Source organism: Hypomesus nipponensis, chromosome 22, assembly GCF_054491055.1.
Source record: "Hypomesus nipponensis isolate SF chromosome 22, ASM5449105v1, whole genome shotgun sequence".
Lineage (NCBI taxonomy): Eukaryota > Metazoa > Chordata > Actinopteri > Osmeriformes > Osmeridae > Hypomesus > Hypomesus nipponensis.
In genome coordinates, this window is record NC_140382.1 from 9,312,589 (window position 1) to 9,338,850 (window position 26,262).

At 44.6% G+C, this 26,262-nt stretch overlaps 1 protein-coding gene across 3 annotated transcripts in view; it reads left to right on the forward strand.

Moving 5' to 3' along the window:
• Nucleotides 1–1,681: 1,681 nt before the first annotated feature.
• Nucleotides 1,682–26,262, forward strand: part of arhgap24 (Rho GTPase activating protein 24) — a 53,790-nt gene continuing 29,209 nt past the window's right edge. The window contains exons 1-4 of one of the 3 annotated variants that reach the window (XM_084686937.1): nucleotides 1,682–1,902; nucleotides 2,051–2,153; nucleotides 9,649–9,866; nucleotides 18,541–18,628. In XM_084686937.1, the coding sequence (XP_084543063.1) occupies nucleotides 9,669–9,866; nucleotides 18,541–18,628 (286 nt within the window). In that variant the 5' untranslated portion in view covers nucleotides 1,682–1,902; nucleotides 2,051–2,153; nucleotides 9,649–9,668. Of the gene's footprint in view, nucleotides 2,154–9,648; nucleotides 9,867–13,231; nucleotides 13,306–18,540; nucleotides 18,629–26,262 lie in introns of those variants that run through there. The other 2 variants (XM_084686936.1, XM_084686939.1) reach the window with 2 other exon arrangements.

A 26,262-nucleotide genomic window follows, 5' to 3' on the forward strand; every position in this document is an offset into this window, starting at 1 on the left:
TTGAGGACCAAACCTTGGGGATGGAACCTCAGCTCCTGTATTTAACGATCTTCAGTAAACTTAATGGAAATGTTTCACAATGAACACCAAACTGAATGAGCTTCTTGTGTTTTCTTTGTATTGGGACTTATTTATTTTTATGTGTAACCATCTACTGTATATTATATGTGTTATGTATCTATGCAGATGTACTGTATCAATATTGTTCTACTGTAATGTTTTTAAATTGAAGCATAGAATGTAGAATTCTCAGTTTTAATTACTCAAAACACAAAGAAACCGCTATTGAATAATATTCACTTATCCATGTGAAGTAAGTTCAAATTAGTATCATGTAAAATACCTTAGCTTATTGAATTCTTTAAAAGACAAAATATCTTCCAGTATTTCAGTTTGGAAGATGGCCCACACAGCCCCCCTCTGTCGTACCTACAGTATGGCTTGTCTTAATGAGATTCAAGTAGCGGATTCATTTCAGACATAGCCAGCTCAAAATAATCCTGAGAAGTTGTACATGGCAGGTAAATGCAGATATTTAATTGATTCAGTCACTGTTATATCTGGAAAACTTGGAATCTGCAGTATGTGACACAGATGTCATATATCATCAGTTGACAAACACAGTATGAATGTTATTGCTATGAAGGATACAGAAAGTACAATATGTTGGGGCACTGTTAAACCATAATGTCTCAGTGCTGTCAGAATAAGTACTGATAGATAGTATTGATAGCTGTACTAAAATACTAATAACACTTGATTAATTACTCTTTAAGAAGTTTATATCACAATAACACAGTCATAAAGCACTATTCATACACAATGAGGTAGATGATAAGGACTACATTAGAAGCTTAGTGAGGCATGGCTGCTCACTGGTATGTATTTTGTGTTCTCCAGCTGCCACGATTGATGTGCTTATGTGAAGGAACAGCACCTCTTACAGCGCACTAACCACCAACCTCATTCTCCAGCTTTTACTCTCTCGGCAAACGCAGAGATATAGACAGAGTCAATTGACAATGGGAGCAGACAAACAAGGTGCATTCTCTTTGGTTGTGTGTACAGCTGGTCTTACACCTGTGTGGGAACTGACTTGAGGAGACCAATTGTTTGGTCCCTGAAGCTTCATACAAACTCATTTTTCCCTGCCACCCTAGAAATTACTCATATCTGGGGCATCCTCATGCACGCGTTGCTTTCTTTTCTGTGAAAGAATACTTCTGGACATAAAAAAACTGGAATGGAAGTTGTTCATTGTACTGTCATCTAGCTGCAAATGTACTGACTGGGACACCCTCGAATGTGTTTAAATGTTCTGTTTGAGAAACAACAAGGTTAGTGAGGGAACGGTGTGAGCCACAGAGCTGGCAGTTGTTCCTACGAGGAGAGGTAGAGTGTAGGGAGTGTGTGTGTGTGTGTCTGTAAGAGAGTGAGGGAGAGAGATTGTGTGTGTAAACGTGTATGTGTGTGTATGTGTGTGTATGGGGGAGTGAGAGGGGGCTGGCAGTTGTGTGGAACCTGAAACCCAAACTGTGTGGAGACAGCCCAGTCGGGGCACTCATCTTCAGACTTCCTTAAACATGCTGGCGCAAACGCCTGCTCCCCCCTCCCCCCTCCTCCTCCTCCTCCTCCACTCTCCCTCATCGTCCACCTCCCTCCCTCCGACTGCAGCCCCTGCTCTCGCAGACAGCAGAGCTGGAGTTCAGTATGAGTGCGTAGACAGTCAGCTGGGGCTGGAAGTGTGTGTGGACGGTACTGAACCGGAGGGGTGTGTGTGTGTGTGTTCACGTGGGTGTAGGTGTGCCGTGTAGATGTGTGTGACTGGTAGCCCGTGTGGCTTTGCTTGGCTGGTCACAACAGCCGTCCTATCCCTGCGGAGGTTCCCAACATGCAAATAGTGTGAGCAGTCAGAAGAAAAGTTTTGACAGCGTGTGTCACAGCCTCTTCTGCCTACGCAGGCAGGCAGTCGGTCAGACAGCTGGCCAGTTCTATGGAGGTAACTACAGCAAGGCAGGAGCGGGCTAAAATCGAGCTTCTCTCTCTTCAGGATTGTTGCCCTCTCTCTGACTGAACCTGTCCCCAGATTGGATCTCATTTATTTCTCCTCCAAACGTCACATCTTCGAGAGCCCAAAGTGTTGTTTTCACGGGGTAAGTGTGCATTTTGCTCTGAGCATTGTGGTGTGCTGAACAATGTGTACTCTGGGGCTACGCGTACGCACCTGCTGGTAGTGTTTTGATTTGTTTTTAGAGGTTGTGTTCTATTTTTACCAGGCAAGTTCTTCAGGTCTGTGGCATGCCTGCAGACTGTAGGCAGAGTTGAATATAATCATTTGGCAGTCATTTATCAGCCTCTCCATGGAAAAAAAGACATACTGTTTAGCGTCGTCATCTTTCCCATTGTCAAGCTATTAACTCCTATTGTGAATGTACATGTCATGTTTTGTGTTGCCAAATGCTTTAGTAAAGCTATAATGTTTTAGTAAGCCTCACTATTTGCCATCTTGTATCCTCATCTGTGAGGTTTTAATTCCCTTCATGTGAGTCAGTGGGTGTCATATCCCTTTGACACACTGTGCTATATATACTAAAGCAGAACTGTTCTCCAAATACTTTCTAGTGCAACAGATCTCAACAGAGCTCAACATAGAAAAGCTGCTGAGATATTCCCCTCCCTGGTTGAGCGTGTTATACTTTTTCTTTCTTTCTTTTTTAAACTCAGATTGAGTCATTTGCACTCTGCAATGAAGAGAGGAACATAGACCAGTATGAGGGTTTATGAACACAACAGTGTACAAACACGCTCAGACTGAACCTTTCTATGTGACGGTGAAAACTCCATTGACACACAGGACAACAGCACATACATTGTAGAATGCTCTATATTTCTCAAAAGGGAGCATTATAATTGCCAGCTCTGTGGGTACAGTATATTAGTACATGTCTGGTACTACATGATACCCATGCAATGGGATTGTCCAAGGTACTCTCTCAAGGACACAGATCCTGTTTGGGGACACACAAAGAGGGAGGCAGTGACACACACATTCATATTCATTCATTTTAAAACATGACATTATGAAGTCCTATCTGGATAAATGTTCTATCCTGTAACATGTCATAACCCCCCCCCTCCCCATCCCTCCAACATTGTCCTCCTCCTGTGCACAGAGGTGGTTACGAGACAGGGTGAGAGGGCGGGTCGAAGCAAGGGAGGGAGAGAGAGACTGATCCAGCCCCCCCACACTGGGTGAGGAATGTCTGCAGGGGCCTGGCTCCGCTGGAGAGCCCTGGGATCAGATTCCCTCCGTCAGCTGCTGCACTCGGCCCCCAGGTCTGGCTTTGTCATATCTGTTTATCTAGGGAGGGAGAAGGGAGAGGGGGGGGGGGCAGGACGGTGTTCATGTGGGCTTGCTGAGGTGTAGCCACTCCAGGGTAGCTTTGACTCGGAGGATGGCGGCAGAGAAGCTGAGTATTCCCTCTGCTGCCTTCAGATCGGTGAAGTTCCTACGATGGCTATGTCATATGTTTAAGGAAAGCACACTGCTTTGCTTTCAGACCATGGGGTTGTGGTGTTGTTCTCCTTTCGGCACTAAACACACCAGACTGAGGCTCTCCAGACATATCACTTTAAGTGGTTTCAGTATGACTCTGCTCATCTTTTTCCTCTGTAAGAATCTCATCTCAGACCTATTGCGACGCACGTCAATAGAGGGAAGGAGGAATAGAGATGGGGAGAGAGGAGGATGGAAGGGTGTACAGTAAAAAACAGAGCTGCATCCCAGCTTTAAAGGGATTCCATATGCTCTATGTAGAAAGGGTTGTGAATGGGTTTAGATGAAATAGGCCACCATAGAGAAGCAAAGCAGCTCTAGCAGTCTCTCCCACTCGCCCTCTCTCTGTCTATTTGTGTCTATTCCAACAAAGATATAGACACATGCATACAAATATCAACATGTTTACTTGTCTCAGTCTCTGTCGTAGGGTGAGCCCTCCACCTATCTCTCCAAAACTAGTATCGTCTCTCAATGTCTCCACTATGACTGACAGTTAGTGGTGAGGTGTGAGCAAACATCTACAGGTCTCTCTCTTTTCATGGGGATGAAGTCACCCTCCGTCATCCAGCAGGACTCACGTTCATGTCGGTGGGCTGATTGACGCTGCGGTACCTCTCTCTGCAGCCTCCGTCCGACCCCTCACAGGCAAACACCGTGCAGGAAAAACGAGCTCCTTGCACCATGGTGTGATTTCAGCAGGGGCTCTCCAGAACGTTGTGTCCTGTGGTGGACTCTGAGGGGTTCTCTGGGGTTTGTTTGTCTTCAGCACAAGGTCTAGCAGAGGGCAGCCAGGCACCCACTAAGGACATGGTCTGGGGCCTTTTTATTCAAAAAGCAATCATTTTAAGATCATTTTTTTTACTAATATCTAGTGATCTAGCTTGCTGGAATCTGTTTTTTCTTTCTTTCAGTCTAGATTTAACACTGAATATTTTAAGTGTTAAATCAGCATTTCTCCTGACGGATGGAGATTAGGATCAAGGGATACAGTCAGTTACAGTAATAATTTCCCCCTGTATTTTAGCCTCTTCCTATTCTACCCTCAGGTGCTGTCTATTTGATATAACCTCTGTGCTGCCTCCTTGTTAACCATTTCAATGCTGGTCTGTGAAGGAGGCATTCTGGCGTGTATACACATGCGCATTAGTCTGCCAAAAGAGATATCATCAACCTGCTCAGTCTTGTGGTACATGCTCTTTGGCCTGCCATAGTGCCTTATAGGTTCACGCCCCATTGGCCATGCATCACCCAGAGACCTGGTGAGCATGGGCATTAGCGGCCTAGTCTTGGTAGTATCTCAGAGCAACAGCTGCAAGGCTGCAGTACTGAGGCCTGCAGACAGACAGACAGATGGTCACGGTAATGGCTTCATCAGCTTGGTAAATAAAGAATTTATGTCAGAAATTCAGCAGGGAATTATTGTACAGGTCTTAAGTGCAGTTTAAGACAGTGGATTAAGGGAGTCATTTGCACTTGTTTGGATCATAAATATAAACAAGGCAGTCATTCATCTTTTTAATATGCTTTCACCCTCCAAGTAAGACAAGAAAATTAATTTCTCACCATCTTAGCAGGAGCAAGCAGTTCTGCGAGTCTCATTCAGTAGCAGAGCCACAGAGTGGCCCAGGGGACCTAGATGCCTCATTCACATGTCAGGCCCCTCCACAGATTTATGACAATACATAAAAAAAGGAATTGTATAGTGTATATATATATATGTATATATATATATGAGTGTACAAATATTACATTTTAGTGACCCCCTCATTTAAAGATGGGTCCCCCTAAAAATATAATTCTGGTTATGCTACTGGTCTCATTACTGAATTTCTACACAGCTTCTTCTGACTATAATTTACCAAAGGGTAAGATAGACAAGTTAGATCTCTTTCTTCCCTCAGAATGAAGGGTTCCAACAGAGAAATGTCAAACAGTGAGACTGCCAGTCTGGCTTTTGTGTGCAGTGACCTCCATTACATTCCCATAGAGACCTACAGATCCCACACCCTGAGAAAGCATAGAACACAGCAGAAACTTCACTATCACACCAGCCCAACAGTCAACCTACTTGCAGAAGGAGCATACTGTATATACAATATAGTGAAAGCCTTAATGAAGCATAACTCAGTCTTTTATCAAACAGGCAAATCAATTCTAAATGTTGTATTTCAATGTTCTTGTTTTAGGGTACACAAGCTGGAGTCTGTTTCCTCCCCTAGTCCATGCCTTCATGACTGCATAATGTTTACCACTGCTGATGAGTTTGGTCTTATCAGCAGAATTAATTTTTCGAGTTCAATTGAGAGCTTTATTGTCTGAAATGAAAATGGACAATGCATCCTTCCATCAGGCTGGGAATGTAATGTAGGGCTGTACCACAGTTGTTTTCTCTATCTCAGGACTTGTTTGAGAGATTGAGACCCATCAGCCCACAGCAGAACAAACTGTGGCCTGGTCAGAAGCAGCAATATCTGGAGTGTGATTGAGAGCAAACGTCCATGTCCATCAGCTGATACAGCCACAGAGGGAAGGATCCTTCACCCCACACCACTTACTTGGTACATTATGCAAAAGACAAGCTCTCAGTTGTGCCTCAATCTCAGGCAAGATTACTCGTGATGTGAACACTGAAGAGACAATAGTAACAGCATGGGTTATGTTGAAAATGTTTTTTAACGTTGACGTATTCCAGACATATTCTCTGTTTCTTACAAAAAGTAGAGACCATAAATTTCCTTGAAATCCAGAGCTCTAGGGAATATGGCACATCCTGTTTACAAACATGTGGTCCATCGCAGAATCCCATCCTTAGTCCTTGTCCTGTGATCTTATGGCAAAGGTCAGGTTGTTTTTCCCATTGACTCTGTAGCTCAGTCACACACACACACACATACACAAAGACACACTCACAAATGCGCATACAAAAATGAGAGAAATACCATAGAGAGAAATCCCCCCCAAAAGCATATACTGCCTGGGATTCCATAAGAAGGCTAAAAGCCTAAAGCTTAAATAAATTTATCGGTTACAACAGTGGTCGTGCTGATAGATGGCATTTCAAGGGTTAAACCTACAACTTCAAAAACTTTTTTTACGAGTGGGAGTGAGCCTGAGTTTTGTTCAAAGGCTTATATTTTTCATTTCTTCTTTCATTTCTTTTTCTCTCACTCGCTCACCCCCTCTCTCTCTCTCCCTCTCTCTTGTGCTGATGAAGAAGAATAAAGTCATAAATAAAACATTCAACCCCTCATTGCTTATTTGCCAAACAGTAGTGTATATTTTATTCATGAGTGTTCATCAATAGAGCCTTTTAGGTTAGACAGGGCACAGGGCTCGGGGGACAGAGAAAGGACAGAGTGCCAGTGTGAGTGGGGCATCAGAACCTCCGTCAGAAACAGGAGGACGCTGGCCCACTAGCCACATGCTGTATGAGTGAGGACCGACCGACACACAGGGATGGTCTGTCGCTCCACAGGAGCCAATTAGTAACTCTGATGTTCAGAATGGGGGTCAAATAGTGTCACACACTGTACTTTGACACTAACCCTCACAGAGATGCAGTGAATTCTTTTTAAGATATGACACTATTCAATACCTCACAGTTGTGAGGTATTGAACAGTGAGTTGCGGCAAAGTCATCTATTTCCCTATTGAGTGTAGGGGTTCAGATACATGTCAAGGTGTCAAGGGAGGGAATGAGAAAAGGTTCAGCACTGACAAGGCTCCATGCAGTGTGGAAATGGTTCCTTGTCGTTTTTTTCCCCCATCATTGGACATCCGATTGACTCACAAAAACTGTATGTGCACTAAGGATTTATTGAAATATACCCGAGCACACACATTTAAACTTTTAAGCACTGTGCATATAGTTTGTTTACTGTGTAGGCATAGCTCCAGCTTTAGCAGCTAGAACCAGTGGCATTAGACAAGACCTATAAATCACAGACCAGGAAGTCTGGCATGAAGACAAGACTGTGGCACGAGTCAGGCAGCAGCCACAACAGGGGTTTCCTCAACAGATGGGTGTGTCACCTCTGCTCTGTTTGTATGTGTGTGTGTGTGGCATTGGGGGAGTGTGTATGTGGCTGGGTGAGTGTGGGTATGTGTGTGTGTCTGTCAGGGTGTGTGGAGATGTGGTCTGTGGTGGTTGTGTGGCATTGTACAGTATGTATTCACATGTTGTTTTAGATAACAGAGTAGTGGCCAGGACGAACTGTCACTCCTAGTTTATCTTTGCACGCTAGCTTCTGCTGTGCTATCTTCTGCTGTGCTATCTTCTGCTGTGCTAGCTTCTGCTGTGCTAGCTTCTGCTGTGCTAGCTTCTGCAATGGCATGTTGGTACTAACAGAATAAAAGGAACATCAAAGACATCCAGATGTGAAGAGTACATCCTTTAGAACTGTGATGTACTCTATGTGAGACCCTGGTTGACAGATCTCTGTCATTCTACTTTCATACAGCTCTATCCATCAACTAATCTAGATCATGACAACACAATATAACAATAACAACAAACACTTTTCAAGGTATAGTATGTAGACACTGACACTTTAAACACTTTAACTAAAACTATAACATTAATTTGAAGACTCAAACATGTTGATTTCCCTGCTTAAAAACCCACAATAGTGGAGTTTCAAACAATGTTATTTAGCAAGTCAGCTATTTCAAGACCATAGCAATGGGCTGGTGATGGAATCCCGAATTTCACCACCACCAGCTAAGCGACTGCACTTGTTCCATTGAACAACTGGAACGCCTGGCCACATCTGGTCCTCATCTGGGCTCTCTCTCTCTCTCTCTCTCTCCTCTCTCTCTCTCTCTCTCTCTCTCTCTCTCTCTCTCTCTCTCTCTCTCTCTCTCTCTCTCTCTCTCTCTCTCTCTCTCTCTCTCTCTCTCTCTCTCTCTCTCTCTCTCTCTCTCACCAAAGCACAGCCAGAGCCTCTGATGACAACGTGGCAGTAGTCTTTATCCAAAGAGTCAGGACTTTGTCATTAGTGCATGGGTGTACAGAGCAGTAGGGATTAGAAAACATCCATGGGATGTTTGGGATCTTTGAGGGAATTGTTTGGGTTGATCAGATCATCACTGGATAATCCCCCCTCCTATCCATACACAGACAATACAAATTCATGCGTGAGTGTACTCACAAGCAAAACATCTCCTTCTTGTAATGAAGTGTGGTTTAAGTAATCTGTTGAAAAGATTATTCCATTTAGGGGGTCTGTTTTTTATGAATTAGCTGTGACAGAGAAGAGTCTGCTTATCCTTATCATGTGCTAATGGTAATTACTACACAAAGGGAGGTACTACTAGTTAACATAAGCCTTGACCTCAAATACACGGTAGTGTCCTTTTGATGTGCCGATTGTATTTGAACAAAGTTGATCCACCCTCTTCTAAGTGGATTGGCATTCACAACTCATAAAAGTAACGCCCAGAAAGAGAGAGAGAACGAGAAACTTAGAGTGAGACAAAAAGTGAGATATTGTGTTGTTTGTGTGAGTGTCTGTCTTTTTTGTTTAAAGAGGTAGGTGGAGAGAGAGAGAGAGAGAGAGAGAGAGAGAGAGAGAGAGAGAGAGAGAGAGTGAGAGAGTGTTAGATGACAGAAAAAGGTGATAGAGTGGTGAAGAAAGCTGATTCATGAAGTAAAAGTTTGGTAATATGGTCTATTATGTGGCCTCTGAACGCCCTTTCCCTCCCTCCCACATTTCCGTGCAGGCCCTTTGCTCCCATCCCACAGCCAGTATGGGGCTCTGTTGCTGTATCACAAGCCATAACACATTTGCTTATCTGGATACATTCAAATAGAGGCTTTATGGACTAAGAAAACAGAAAACAGCCAAAACAAAATGGTCCCGGGTGTACTGTATATCAGATATGACAGTCAATGTCAATTCCTATGGTTGGTGAATGGATGACATATCTGAGTTTCCTTGTCCCTCTACCTACCATTACTGCCTCTCCATCTCCAAGAGAAGCCTACTTAGGATAAAGCTGCGAGTTAGCAGGCGTTAACACCATCGGTCCATCATCAACAACAGTCAAGTTCCCTTTCATTCCAACCCTATTCTGCTTTGTGTGTCCAGGGAGATCCAGCAGTCTACTCATGGAGGACCAGGCTGTGTCCAACAGCAGCCCACAACATGGGCGAGGCCAGGGCCACAGCCAGGTCAAGCACAATGTCATCAGGTGTGGGTGGCTGAGGAAGCAAGGGGGCTTTGTCAAGACTTGGCACACCCGTTGGTTTGTGCTACGGGGAGACCAGCTCCACTATTACAAAGATGAGGAGGAGACCAAAGCCCTGGTAAGTCAAGCAAACCTGCAACTCCCTGCAACACGACTGGGTTTCTCAGCACATTCTTAGTTTGAAGCATGTTATACTGTGAATGACAGAAGCACCATCCTCTTTTCAACAGACTCTTTTTTCCATTAAATTGCTGACTAATGAATATGTCATGTTTGTAGAGTTGTCATGTGGCAGTGCTGATATGCGGTATTAGATTCCTCAGTACCCCTTTGTGTTGTGTATAGTAACTGGGGGGCAACTGGTGTGAGGGGGTGAAGGGGGGGGGGGGAACATGTATTTAATTGTCTTAACAAAATTGCAGAGGAAATACAATGGACCTTCCTCCTTTCCATCAGTGTACTCCCTCTCTCTCTCTCTCTATCTCTCTCTCTCTCTCTCTCTCTCTCTCTCTCTCTCTCTCTCTCTCTCTCTCTCTCTCTCTCTCTCTCTCTCGAAGCGGCGTACTGTCTGCGTTAGTCAGCATCACCGCTTAGCTAGTGGCTCAAGTGAGCTCTGAGTATACCTGGCTCATGTTGAAGTGTCAGTCACACCAAACTTTGATTAAACAGTGTACTGTGACTCAGCATGTTAATATTAATGGACACTGAGCATGTGTATGAAAGTTAGTGTAACTATTTGAAGTTCATGGATATGGAAGGAAATCATTGATTGCATTTGGTTAAATCTTCATGAAATATACTTTGAAGGACTTTATTTTCCAACCTGTGCTTCAGAAGATTATTTAGCATGATTATACATAGCATGCTTAGCAGTAGACTTCTCTGATCACCGACAATAAACTGTTACGGTTGAGTGGTGGGGCAGTACTCAAATGCAGGTGGACAGCTGGACAGGAAGTGCTAATATGAATGATAAAATACAACAGAGCTAAATAAGAATCTCACCAGCCACGGTTCAATTTATATAGCCAAGCACAGCTGTAATACTGTAGATGGCAAATGAGGATGTAACACAAGAAATGGTCTGAGCGTCGAGTCTGATTCCATGGGCTGTTTTGACTCCATTTGACTGCAGAGCGCCTGTAGGAGTAGTCAGCTGTGTCTTCAGAACAGAGTCAGACTGAGTCATGGAGAGCAGACAATGACTGAGGCAGACAACAGGCCCAGTCTCTCAAGTTACTGTAACCAGGCAGCCTGCTCTCTAGGCATGCTCTGACAAGGCCCTGGGAGTAGACACTCACAAACTCACATGCGCATTTGTGCACACACACAAAGAAGCTGATTGATATATAAAGTTCTCAGTGTAGTGTATTACATTGAATATGAGTTGCAAGAAATGTGGCCTATACAGTTTTGTGAATTACATTTGTACAAAGAAACATACGGTTCAGTATTGATGCCAGTAACTCAGCATGAGAATCAAAGGCACAAAAAACAAGCTCCTATCAGCTCATTAGTGGAGCTCAATTTAGTCCACTCAAGGTACTGGACTTTGATGTCACACGCTTGGCTGAATGAGGGATATTTTAATAAGCTGATAACTGGCTGGGTAGTGAAAAATTAGGATGAAAAGTAGCTTTAAAGGGTGAGCCATCCAACTTTTAGTGCGGAACACAAATGCATGGAAAAGTGTTGGAGTGCATTAGGGTACTTAAGTCTGTGTATTGCATTGTGGGAAGATCTAGAATGCATATTAGATGGATGGATCTTTGGACTAATATGGAATGGAAGCCTCTGAGGGCCAAACTTTGCAGATGTGATCGTGGGCAGTTAGTCACACCAAGTGAAACAAAGTCAAAACCCCAAAGTCTAGCTGGTGGGAGAGAACTGTCACACCTCAGTCAGATGCTGGCCCCTGTTCCCAGTATGCTGCTCCACTCTGAATGCTAAAGTTTTGTATTGAAGTGAGCATGGAAAATAGGCAATAGGTTTCTTGTTTGATATTACATTGTTTCTTTGTTATATTGAACTGGCTAAATAAACTGTACATGAATGAATGCATTGACAAAGTTTATTTGTTTGTGCAAGGCATGTTTTTTTCTCAGTGTTTTTCTGTCATTTATTTAAGCCTGACCTACCTTAGTGACTCATTCTCCATGCAACTAACATTTTCCATACCCTGGCCCAGTTTTGAAATTAAGCCAGCACATTTTCAATACTTCCAAAAACTCGTTTTTGTCTGCATGGAAAAAAACTGGAGTGAAACTAGGCCAGGCATTAAGCAGTTTTTTCAAAGTTGGTAATCTGTGACCTGAAGAACACTTCGCAAGCAAATCATTGAGACAAATTAGCAAAGGCTGAGTTTCCACTAGTCCGAGAACATGGCCAGAATACCACCCAGCAGATCACCTACCTTTGTGTAACACTGAACATCAGTGAGGCCCAGCCAGTATGTGTGTGTGTGTCCTGTAATAGGAGTCAACGAGCGTTGAAGCCGATACAGGGTGATGATGTGGAGCAGGCTTTATAGTGTCTATTAATCACACCACTCATGTGACATGATATCTCCATTCGTTACCTGCCTCGTTAGCTTAATTGCAGTCTCCGACACAGGTGCATGAGCATCTGCCCTCTTCTGTTGCCTAGGGGATTTGCGACATACTGGCATGCGACAGGGGGCACTAGCTAGAAACACACACACATACTCACAGTTTGTCTCACATTCAGTCAATCATAGCATGTAAAAGTACCCAGTCATGCTTGCCATAGTTGTCTAGTATTTGATTTTTGATGTGCAAGTAGGAGGATGTAGAGCGTTTGATATTGCCATTGTCACAGAAGAAGGACTTTGTGTCCCTCGAGTCCAGGCCAACCCCTCTCAGGCATGGTTGGAATGTTAGGAATGGGAATGGGGAGAGTTGAAAGGTCACTGGAGTGTGTGTGTGTGGCTTGGCACGTGTGGGCTTGGCATCAGCACGCCTTTGACATGCCCCTGCTCGTCCAGCACTCACACACACACACACTCATGTTTTTTTACAAAGAAAACCCTTTTCAAGAAGAAGAGACGGACCATCTTATCCTAGGACCAACACAGAGACAGTTGTCTACAAGAAAACACTGAGCTGATTTGTTTGTTGTAACCCATTAATATAAGTGAGATCTTTTTTATTGCAGTATTTATGTTAATACCTGATGTGAAAAGAACAAATGAATGTTATTTACTCCATATTACTATCTGGAGGAAATACCAGTTCCAGGAACTGAATGAGAAAGCTGTTGCTAAAGTATTTGTTGGACTTCTCCACCTTCAGCATTTAGCAAACCCATAACATATCTATAATTGTTCAGACTGTTGCATTTTACAGCTAATGTTTAATGAGTTCAACAGTGGAATCATTAGTGCATCTTCTACCCACCCCAGTGACTGGCCAAACCTCTACACGTGTTGCCCTGTCAACACATAACAACATTTGCTAATTTCAGATTTCATCATGCGCAGCATTACCTCCCACTCCTGCGTTGAAGTTAGCATCAGAAGATGAAGGGCTGCTTTCCAGGTAAAACATTTGTGGCCCACGTCTGGGCTTGAGGCACTGCCTTTGTCCTTTACAGCTTGCCTTCTCTCTTTGTTAACCTCCACCTTAGTTCTCTGAGATCTCAGTGGTAGTGATGAACGTGGATAGGGTGGAAGGTGTACATTCATGTATTAAATGTATCAAATCATTCTGAGGCTAGGCTTCTCCTGTGGCCGAGACTAATTAAAGAGACTACAAAATGATTCCTTGGTACTTTTTCAAAGCTTGTTTGAAATCTAGCCTTGGATCAATCATTGAGGATGTTCTCAGGACAGAGGGTGTGGACACTGAACTCAGATCAGATCCAGCACTCACTTCCGTCGATGTCTGCAGTGCCCTAGGCAGCAGGATGGAGGCTGTGGGGCTTGTGCGGGGCTCCATAAGATCAATAGAGGCTTTCACAGGGTTGTTAATCGCAACAGGAACAGCCTGGTTCACACGGGGCCAACGTCTTTGTCAGATTCAATGTTCTCTCCAACCCAAGACCACTGAGATATACCCATCTGCTGAAGATAAATAGCAACTGTTGATTCCTCCCATCCATTAAGAAAGACCTGATTGAGCCAGATAGACGAATGACGAGGTAAGGGGCCTCGGCTGAGGGTAGTTGAAGGTGAAGCACCCAGACTGCCAAGGTTATTAATCAACCAACTCCACGATTACTACTACAATAACAGTCATTTACAAGGACACATTTGAAGTACTTTTCTGGGGGCATTGCAAACCTAAACCTAACCTTACTGTAATGACATTGAATGGTGAAAATAATTCCTTAGTATAAAGCCCACCTACGCCATGAGATTGCTATCTTATTGATGGCTGAGTTTATGTGGTTAGCTGCACGTGTGAGTCAGATACAACCATGAGATTATATGACCTATTATCCTTGAGATATTTGCACATTATTACAGATTTTGAAAATTCGTTAGCAGAGCAGAGGATGACCTTCTGTTCCTACAAAGGATGTTTGCGATCTATGAAGACTTTATCTCTCTCTCTCTCTCTCTCTCTCTCTCTCTCTCTCTCTCTCTCTCTCTCTCTCTCTCTCTCTCTCTCTCTCTCTCTCTCTCTCTCTCTCTCTCTCTCTCTCTCTCTCTCTCTCTCTCTCTCTCTCTCTCTCTCTCTCTCTCTCTCTCTCTCTCTCTCTCTCTGTCATTATACCTGCTGTCCATCTAAGTCCCTCCCATGAGATGAAGGGCATGATGATCCTCACAGAGTCAATGTTTTTTTAATCCCGAATAAAAAGATGCTTAATCCATGAAAGATATTTGCTTTCCAGGACGTGGTAATAAACATAAACGTAAGATGCAATATATATGTGTCACGTCGACTGGGTTTTTATCTGGTGTACTACTTTTAATATTGTGTTGGGTACTTGAATTGACTTGAATCCCCTGATCAACCCAGACCAAATCATCATCCATAATGTATTGTCCCATTAGTAGTCCAACTCCAAAGCAGCACTTTGGTGTCAGAAGCAGTGACGGTATCTACAGATGATGGTGAGATGCTTGTGGGAGTAGAGACTGTTCCGACCTTTCAAAGCAGAGGTATCACAGGCCCTTGTAGATCAAGCATGCTCACTGTAGACTTGTTCCACAATGATCCCCTTCTACTTCAAAGCTAACTGAGTGTAGTTCTTTTCATAGTCTGTTCCCCACTTCACAAATGACATTTGACTTTTGATCGAATGTTACAATGACTAGTGAGCACTCGGAAATGAATTTGCGAAATATATTTGCATTTCGAACACACAAATATAGCAATTGGTGTCAAACTGGATGGAATTGTGCAATTTGGGAGGAAGTCCTGAAGCAATATGGAACTGGTCATACCTAAGATGGAATCCATCACTTTAGGGTAAGAAAATATATGAAGCTAGTAGTGGTTGATTTAAATAGGACTCAAAAACAGTCCCGATATGGGTAATGGAAAATCTGAGGTTAATCACATTTGAACTGTAATATTCTACCCAGCTCTTAATGTATTGAAGTTTTAAAAATGTTAAAATGTACCATTTTGGGGGGATTACATCAATTACCCCAAATATGTGTCCTTATTGCGTTTATGAGATTGCTGGATGATTGGATTGGCCTATCTGCCACACTGACAGAATAGATAAGGCTAGAAAAAAAGAGCACAGTGCATTGGCAAAGTTACTTGCCACGTACGACTCATTTTCACACACACATGCACACACTGCAGCAGCCCTTAGTTTTTATTCAGTAACTTCTAGAAGAAACTTTGTCTGTTTCATGTGTAAGTAAGATTTTGCTTCCATTTCCTAAGTCAAACAGAGGCCACTGGGACAGGGCTATAATGATAAGTGGATGAAAAGACCAGTGGTTGACCCGTCAAAGTTAATGACCTTCTTATTGAACTGGGCCTCATCAATGGCTGCTCCCTAATTGACTCATTAGTGGCCATTCACATTTGGCTGTTTACAATTTGAAATCTATTAAGTCTTCAACTTTGCCTGGTCATTGTTTCATAGCCCACCGATTTATTCTTTCTGACTTTTCAGTAAATAAACTCACAGTTGGTCTCACATCTCTGCCTCAAATAAGTTTAGCCACCCAACAAGGGTTGACAAAAAAACATCACCACAAACATTCCTTGGTAGGAAATGCCTATGGCATAATGATGCCTTTCTCTTCTTACACACCATTTAGCTGCCAAACTCGGATGGGAATGGGGGGGGGGCGGGAACAAATTAAGACACTGCACTAACTTCTGTCACCAAAGGCATGCGCCATAGTGAACTGTCGAAATGTGGACATGATTTTGTCCGTCGTACTTCCGTTCACTACTTCCCTTTTCTGGACTGGCCACAATATACCTGAGGGAGAAAGAGGAAGGGGGAGAGGCTCCCATGCTGGGCTCTGACTCGTCAGAGAGGAGCTGGCTCACAGCCCTGTTCTTAATGACCATAATAAAACAGCCCTGACTCCAGAGGGCAATGTCATAGTGAGAATCGAACTACTGGCCCACAAGTAACAGAAGCCCAGAAACAGCCCTGGCAACAAGGTTGTGATGGATTGTAACGTCTGGCTTCAGTAGCTACGATACAGCATCTACATAACTGTGTTTAGCCCCTCTGCGTTGGGCTGGGCTGGGCTGCACAGGGTAAACAGTGCCCTGTCTGAAACTGGGTTTGTGTGCAGCAAACAACATCAACCCAAAAGGGTGTCATTATGGAAAGTGTGGTAGGGAATTGGAAAGGAATAATATGTCTGGTGTTGTGGTTTTGTAGCAGGCCCTTACAGTATATCTGCAACCCCCTGCACTTACACTTAGCAATCAGAAGGGTGTGTTAACAACAAGCTGCTTTTTATAGGCTGAAGTCATCCACTGGGTTGGCTGTGGCTTTACTTGTTGTGCTCTGAAACTGTATTTCATTTCACAGGCCTTTCTTGTCTTAATTGTCAATGGAAAAAACAGTCAAGAACAAGGGAGGGAAGCATGTGCTGAAGCCTTTTTTGATGAAAGTCATCGCCGGTTTGCTTAACACCAGAGGCAAAAGGACATGAATGAAAGACTATTGTCATTTGAGAAACAGTTGTACTCAATAAACAGAAGTTTCCGGTCGGGACATTGATGTTTGGCAGAACCTGTGGACCACATAAAAAATGTCCCTTCATTTTGGGGGCAAGTCTGTGCTGTCTTTATGAGCACCATTAAGGCTCTACATGTGGGGCTTCAGGTGCAGCTTGCACTTCCTCTAGTCACGGTCATGGCTCATTAAAAGCTCTTTCACAGCAGGAAGCCGCCCTCAGATCCTGTTTATCTTTATGGGCCTTTAACACCAACGCATCAGCACACATCTTGGAAACATTAAAAACATTCCCAGATAGAATACTTCTTAATGGTGCCGATATGGTCCGAACATGAATAGACAGAAAGGGTACTGCCTCCAAAATACCAAGCTTGTCATTGACGTTTGTCGGTCTGATCAACTACATCACTAGTGGTGTTTACTCTGAAGTGAGCTATAGTTTGAATGAGTGCACAGAGTCCACACATTTACTGAAGTAAAGCCAGTAAAGGGTAGGAAGAATCAAAATCTAAAATCAAAATCAAAGAAAGAGAGCCATGAGTCTCTCCATCTTGTGTGTCTAAACTGATAAAGGCTGCTACCTTTGGCCCAGCAGAGATTATTTTACATCATGCATTATCTTTGGTAATCCAATCTGCAGACAGTTCTATGAATGGCCCCTTTCTGCTCTACGAAAGTACATCATATCATACTCTGGGGCTTAGAGAACAGGCCGCAGATGCACATCAACCCAAGTCAAAACCTGTCTTTGTCTTTGTTTGATGTCATACTGTCTTCCCTCTAATACACAAGGAACCAGGAGTGCTACATGGGTGTACATCTTGAATAACAAGATTCAATCGGCTTTAATCTGGTCAGTCCTGAACTTGAATGCTGACAGTCAGCGATGGAGAGAGGTAGACACAATTACAAGGACAAAGAGAGACTTGTGGAAAGTGGAGCAACAGAGAGTGGAGGAGGAGAGGAGGAAAGCGAAGGCTGGCTCCACACTTCACCAGTGGTCCCCACACAGACCGGTGGAGCTGGAATTAGCATAGTTCTAAGAATAGCCCAGCAAGGTTGTTGAAGTGGAGGGGGTTTGGGGGGGCTGGAACATGCTGATGTTGGGACTATTTAAAGCTGACTCCAGGTCACAAGTGTCAAACACTGATCTATTCGTTGGTGTTGGAGCATCAGGGGCTGCAGAGGAGTTGGTGTTCCCCATAACGCCACCACATTGTCACATTGTCACATTGAATAACAAATCAACTCTGTCATCCTGACCCCCCCCCTTCCCTGGGGGAGTGGTGCTTCAGCACAAAGTCTGCAGAGTTGCTGGCTCCTCCTCCCACCCCTGGCCCCACCCCCACCTGCCTCAACCGCATCCTCCAAAAAACGCCTTGGTGAAATAAGCACTTTTCTCTATGTTAATCGCTCCAAACCATGCTGAGTTAAAATTGTATGTCCCCTCTGACCAAAGAAGAAGGCTAGAGGTGCAAGCTTGGCACAAATGTAAACAGTGCATGTGCTGCATACAGTAGCAGGTCTGTTCTCGGACAGCACACAGGCTGTGGAAGGGTTGGCCACAAGCTAGAATGTGATGGGTCCGGGAGTTGTTTATTTTCACCTAACCCTCTCTCTCTCTCTTTTTCCCATGTGCTCTCCTTTTCTCTTGTTTCTAGGGAACCATTTTCTTACCTGGAAACAGGGTTACAGAGCACCCAACCAATGGGGATGAAGGTGGAAAATTTCTGTTTGAAGTCGTCCCAGGTAAGACGGATTAAAAAAAAAACTCTTTAAGAATGGCCCATGGTGATGATGAGTCAGTAAGAGCACCAAGTCCAGTCACTCCATGGTATTTCAATGTAGTGATAACATCAGTCTACAACTGACCTGTTGTCAACCATATTCCTAAACTGTGTTATGCTTGTGTTGTCTGGCTTTTGTCTTCACTGTTAGGGTCCTGTCAGTAAATGACCATCAGTGGTGATATTTGGGGGGCAGCTAGACTTGAGTGAAATTCTATTGACAAGAAGTTCCGCTTCAGGTCTTGTTCAGAAAGTACAGGTGGACAGGTTGGATTTTGGAGCGTAGGAAGCACACAAAGCTGGAGTCAAAACTGTAGAGTAACAAGCATAACTAAATTAATGATCTTGTCAGTGTCCAAGCCCTTCTTTCTCTTGCATTAAAGCAAAGCCATAAAAGGTGTAGAATAGCTGTTGAGGGGACACGGCAATGTGAACGTCAGAATTCGAGGTGGCTCCTCTGACCGACTCATCACAGCACAGGCCGGCAGAGCTCCAGTGTGTCTTGTCACTCGTGTGACACTCATAGAAGAATTTGCTCATGACATCGGGTTTGGGAGCTGAAAGCACGGAGAAACACATTGGAGAGACGATGACGCCTGTGTCCTGACTGTGTGACATCTGTCAGGCTATAGATGCTGGGGGCTGTTGGGGGGGGACATAACCTGTTTCTTTGATGACATGACCTTTGACCTGTGTTGGAGTTCAGTAGCTATCTTGTGAGTTAACCCCCACAAAAACTCACATGCACACACACACACACACGCACACACTGTCCAGGATGTCCTTGGTTCAGACCGTACTAAGGGAGTCCATTTTCCCAGGCAGAGCGATGCTGGGAATGTGAGTCCAGGGAATTCATCTGTAAACACAGACACAGCTGTAAGTCTGTGGTCCTCAGCTGGCCTGTGGGGGAATGCGTGACCAGCTCCAATCAATCCATCGGATATGCTGTAGGGAACAACAGATAAAGTCCACAGTACATTTTGAGCGCTCATCCTTTTCCCTCTCTTGTCCTCCCCCCCCCCCCCCACACACACACACACCACCATCACCATGATCTTTACCCCACCACTGACCTTGAGACTTTAACTCTATACCATGTACTCTTTTTTTACATCTTTGTTGATGCCAAGAGTTAAGTGAGAAGCACAGATTTTGATGTCTGAATCCAGCCTCAGAGAGAGAGCTGTGCTTAGTTCCAGCTCTGTTTTGAGAAACAATGTATGCCCTCTTTTTTTTATCATTTTGTGACCTTGGTCGGCTATCGAACGCCTTTCCTCACTGTAGCTGGTAGACTAGTCACTCCAGGGACAAACCGTGCATACTTGTAGAAAGACTTGCCTAACCTGCGCTCAATTCGATCATTTAATACACTTTTGGTTGTGGTATTGTGAGTCGACTTTAGACAAGTGGACAAGTGTGTGTGAGGTAGGACACCTCTCCTGAGCCTCCTTTAGGAGGGATGTTCAAACATCTGTCAAATAAATAGTGTGTGGTCATGTAGCAGTAATGAGAAATACATACAAGCCATGTTGTGTCTAACAACCAGAAAAGTGTTCTCGGTCATGAGGAATCCAAACCTTCTTATTAAATTGCAATTTCAATCAACATCGGACCTGCATGATACATTGAGTAGACTTATGAGAGACTCAGATACACAAAAACAGTTTTTTTAAACCGAAGTTATAACGTTACTCATAACCATTTGCTGTCAGTGGCTTGACACTGACTGATAATGCATGGTATGTTTGGAATAACATTTTGAGAGAGAAAATCTTTAGCGCTTGTGGGCCGCTCTGTCTGTCAAACCAATTTGCCATGATACAAATTCTGAAAGTGTTGAACTTCAACATCATAATTACTCAATTCATGAGGGGCTTTAAAAAACAATCTACATCCCACAAAAACATAAATGTGGAAACTATAGTTTCTTTTCTCCTTTTATTTGGAACTTCCACACTAAAGAGAGACCCATATCTTCTTTGCATATATGAATATGCAAATGTATAACCTTAGAATATCTTGGTTCCGTGTCACAGGATAAGATGCAACCTAGCGCTATGTATTTACATTTACATGTATTTATTTAGCAGACGCTTTTTTCCAAAGAGCTTTACAAAGTGCATAGGTCACTGATTACAACAAGATAGCCCCAAAAACGTTGCGGCTAGCCAAAACATGAAGCACATATTGTGAACAACCAAAATAAGTGCCAAAGGGAAGAACCATAAGAGCATGTAGTTCAACAAGTTACAATTAAACAACGTGAATCGCTATAAGTGCAATTCATGTTGTTTAATTGTAACTTGTTTAACTACATGCTCTTACGGTTCTTCCCTTTGGCACTTATTTTGGTTGCTCACAATATGCTATGCATGACAATGAGGTTCTTGTGAGTAAGTAAGTAAGTAAGACTTTATTTATATTAACACATTTCATACAAGAATTGTAGCTCAAGGTGCTTTACATAAAATGTTATGAGGAAGAGAAACCATATGGTGTTGGTGGGGGGAACACCTATGTTATGATAATTGAGCAGTTAAATAAGACTCAAGATTATCATATGTACAGTATATTATACATCAGTGTGTTATATATCCATTGCACATACATAGGAATTGCAATTAATTAATCAAATTGCATTAAGCATTGGCTGTGTATGTTATTTTAACAGTACGGGCCAGGGGTGTTACCAAAAGAAGATAAATGTTACCACCCACTTACTCCTAAAAGCCCAAGTTTCACTTAATAAGTGGCACTGCTAAACCGCAGTGAAGCGTAACTACATGGCAGTTCTTATGTAACTACAATGTCATCACTGTAGGCATTGCTATGTAGTTACATGGTAGTTAATGAAAGATTAAAGTGTTGCCCACGGTTCTGTCAGACATGTAGTAATTAATCTGGAACAGCTTTAGTCCTGAAGGAGCCGACTGTGTACTACCTAAGACTTCGTCGGGGGGGGGGGGGGGGGGATTTGAAATGCCACAGACTCCATCTGGAAACACAGAACTGTCAGACTCTGGTGCCATGGCAACTTCATTTTCAAGTTATTATTCCAAAACGCCACCATGTATATAATCTTTCTCAGGATTCATGTTTCTGTCACCTGACCTTGGTGAAAGGCTATATTGTTCTGATGGTATCCACAGCTGGATTTGTACCTATGGATGAGCTCATGTTCTGATGGGCTGTGCCCCTCTCCACTCTCTGACTAGAAGCCCCGCCCTGGGGAGCTCACCTATGTGTGCCTGCTTGCAAGGACATACATGCGGGCATCTGTGGGTGTGTGTGCGTGCACACCTTTTTGTGTACAGGCATGTGTGTGTGTGTGTGCATGTGTGTTTGTGTGCGTGTGTGTGTGACTGGCATTCATGTGTTTATGTGTGTGTGTGTGTGTGTGTGTGTGTGTGTGTGTGTGTGTGTGCATGTGTGTTTGTGTGTGGATGTGGCTGACTGCACCATTGATTAGGAGCTGGGGGGGGTCTGCTGTCAGGTACAGTGTTATTAAGTTCCCAAGCAGTCAGGGGTGATTTAGGGAGGCTGCTCCCTCCCTTTCAGTGAAGGACTGAGCTGCAGGCTGGCTGTCACTGGGACAGAAACATGGACCCTTGGTTTGTCCCTGGATGGATGTCCAACTGTCATCATCAGGCATGGAGCAGTGTATGCCTGCCTGCCTATCCTGCCTGTCTGCCTGCCTGCCTGCCTGCCTGCCTGCCTGCCTGCCTGCCTGCCTGTCCTGCCTGTCTGCCTGCCTGCCTGCCTGCCTGCCTATCCTGCCTGTCTGCCTGCCTGCCTGCCTGCCTGCCTGCCTGCCTATCCTGCCTGTCTGCCTATCCTGCCTGTCTGCCTGCCTGCCTGCCTGCCTGCCTGCCTGTCTGCCTGCCTGCCTGCCTGCCTGTCCTGCCTGTCTGCCTGCCTGCCTGCCTGCCTGCCTGCCTGCCTGCCTATCCTGCCTGTCTGCCTGCCTGCCTGCCTGCCTGCCTATCCTGCCTGTCTGCCTGCCTGCCTGCCTGCCTGCCTGCCTGCCTGCCTAACTGCCTGCCTGCCTGCCTGCCTGCCTGCCTGCCTGCCTGCCTGCCTGCCTGTCTGTCTGTCCTGCCTGCCTGCTTGTCTGTCAGATCTCACATGTATACTTGCACACACACCTCATACCTCTTCTGCAGCAGAAAGTGAAATGTGTTGATTGGGCTATGTTTACAAGTGCACCAGTTTATTCTATTTTTCCACTGCACTGTAGAAACAGTCAAATAAATCTGTGCCTCCATAAGAACATTTACAATTGTGAGCGTGTCTGTTAAAAAGAGATTATTAAGGATTTCCCGTCAAATTATAGTAGGCCTACATTTTCTTTTGTTGCCTATTTTGACCACCTGAACAAGAAATGCAGAAAGACTGGAACGTTATAATCATCGTTTGAGCAAGGATTGTCAGAGCAGAAACACTACTGGTGTTGTCTCTGTCTGCCCTGTCTGTATTGATGGAAACAAGGACGGAGCTATTACCCAGCTAATAAAGAGCCCAAAGACGAGCAGAGATACTAAATGGAAAAGTCCAAAATGCCATTGGTCTAAATGTGTCCCGGCTGCCGCATTACAACACAGAGAGATCTGCAGACTAGCAGCATCTGCATGTGCTGCTCGGCCAACAGAGAGGCAGGGGGAACTTAGAGTGTGTGTGTTTGTGTGTGTGTGGTGGGGAGAGGGGGGGGGGTTGGCAGTGGTGACATGGTGAGGCAAGATTCACACAGAGATAGAGTGGGAGAGTATCTGGAAAGAAGAGTGAAAGAGAGAGTGGTGAGTGGGTAAAGCAGACCATACAGATGCCCATTGTCCTGTAAGGTGATGATGGGGGTTGGCCAAGGGCCAAGTATCTGTTGACTGCCAGGGGGCCTCGAGACAGAAGAAGGAGCCCGTTTAGGCACCTACTTCTGAGGAAGAATTTCAGCTCGGCCCCAACTACTGTAATTTAGCACTACAGTTTTTCACTCTCTCTCCCTCCCTCTCTCTCTCTCTCTCTCTCTCTCTCTCTCTCTCTCTCTCTCTCTCTCTCTCTCTCTCTCTCTCTCTCTCTCTCTCTCTCTCTCTCTCTCTCTCTCTCTCTCTCTCTCTCTCTCTCTCTCTCTCTCTCTCTCTCTCTCTCAGTTGCACTCACTCTCTCATTTGCTCTTCTCTCTATCCTGCTCCCTCAAACCCTCTCTCCCCGTTTGACACTTCCTGCCTGGCACCCTGCCAGGGCCTGACCGGGGCTGTTTGTGAAACAAGCTCCATCATGTTGCTGTAATGCGATAAACAGTCAAATGAGGAGCGAAAGAAGGAGGGGGGGGGGGGGGGGGAGGGAGGGAGGGAGGGAGGGAGGGAGGGAGGGAGGGAGGGAGGGAGGGAGGGAGGGAGGGAGGGAGGGAGGGAGGGAGGGAGGGAGGGAGGGAGGGAGGGAGGGAGGGACAATGAAAAGAAAAGCCAGATGTTGTTCTGCTAGAATGGTTCAATGCATTACTTCCAGCGTTTTGACTTGAGTGCACCATCAGCGTGCAGAACATGTCGATTGCACAGTCATGGCCCTGTTTTTTTTTATGGATCTTAGATCCTCACACGAACGTCCCCCGTTATTCTTAGCCTCCGACAAGGAGTGGAGGAGGGAGAGAAAATGACTGCAGAGCCTGCTTGATAGAATAGGAGACTCTGTTTATGCGTTTATATCAGAGTAAGTGTCATGAAACCCTGACACAAGCTCTCCGGCTTGTGCTCCTCTCTCAAATAGGTGTAGGCGGATTTGAATGTCTGGGCATAAAGTCTGGGCAACATAAAGTCTGGGTAACACAGAAGAGACCTGTTTCATCTTTCTCTTTTGATGTTGTTGTAAGGCCAAACATTTGCCTTGCACATTTGCTTCACTGAGATCTCCAAGAGACACTGGATCTGCTTGGTTCATACATTCTTCTTTTTTAAGTTCTTTGGTAGACGTGCAAATTAAACAACTGTTTTCTTTGTTGGTGTTTGAAAGTTGAGCGTGTAACCTGTTAGCTAACTAATCATTGGTCTTGCACTGTTAGACACTGCTTGGCGAGCAGTAGATCAAAGGGCGGGCCAAGGTTGAGCTGAGATTAATCATGTGATTCCTCAGAAAGCCCAGCCAGAGGAGAGAAGCCCCTGTTCAGCGTATACCCTGCTGTGTTCAAGATGGGGAAACCGCAAGGCCCCCTTCATTCCCACATGTCTAATAAAGCCAGAGCTTCAGCCCACTCTGTCTTTGGTGTTCTCAGTATGTCACTCCACTGGCCCCGGGCACAGCTTTTACACATACCAAAAACGAAATCCCATTCCTCTGTCTCCCAAGCCTGAAAGGACCGGTACTACATGCCTAGAATGGTTCTGGCCAGGCCAGAGAAGGTGTTCACTGGACACAGTGCACATCATGGCAACTCTGGAAGTTTCTGGAATGTTTCCATGACCACCCCCCCCCCCCCCCCCCCCAGAGGCATCCTATAATAATTCACCCACAGTCTTGGATTAAGTTGCACAAGGCAGGTGGATAGCCAAAGGCCTTCATGGTGTGGTTTTAAGTCAAAGCAACAGTAAGTGGTAATGTTCCATTACTGTACCTTCATTACAGTAATAGATATTAACAGTTACAGCTACTCAACCAAAGCCTTTTTTTATCCTAGTCAAAGGGTATATCAGGTGTTTGCTGGTACCCTTAGAGGTAGGCTGAATTATGTTTGTGCTATATGTATAAACACAACATAAGCAGTTGCTACCCTGGTTTAATGTACGAGAAAGGCTGTACAATGCATCGTAGTTCTTTCTTTCTCATGAGTTCTATTGTGAGAGTATGGTTGCAGTGCCCTCAAGTGGTGATAAGAATAACTACATCTATGAGAACCCGATAAAACATTATTTACATCCCTCAGAGTTTGAGAAGGTTAAGCTATTTTCTTTTGGAAACAAATGCATTGATCTTATTCTTATCGACATTCACTGCCCCAGTAATGGTTAAAGGATCATCTATCTGTGTGAAATGGATCTAGCATAACATTACCCTCCCTCCCAGTCAACAAGGTCAGTGGGGAGTGAGGATTTTATTTCTCCTTCTCAGCCAATATTGACTCATGAAATATCATAATGTTGTATGAAATTTGGTTGAAGTAACACTTCCATTTCAGTTACCTTCTCGGCATGCTGTGCTTTTAAAAAGAGGAGGGGCTAGATAGGAAGAATGACACAGACGACAACGACAACAACCAAAACAACAACAGAAGTGTCAGTCCCTTCAGGCATCAGTGGGTTTTACATTCACTATGAGAGGCATGAGAGTCCTCCATCGAATCACAGCTGATGTAAGAGTCTGAAACCTGTCTGCCTTACCTCCATCATCACCTCCAGCCCTAGCCCACCTACACTCCATCATCACCTCCAGCCCACCTACACTCCATCATCACCTCCAGCCCCAGCCCACCTACACTCCATCATCACCTCCAGCCCCAGCCCACCTACACTCCATCATCACCTCCAGCCCCAGCCCACCTACACTCCATAATCACCTCCAGCCCCAGCCCACCTACACTCCATCATCACCTCCAGCCCACCTACACTCCAT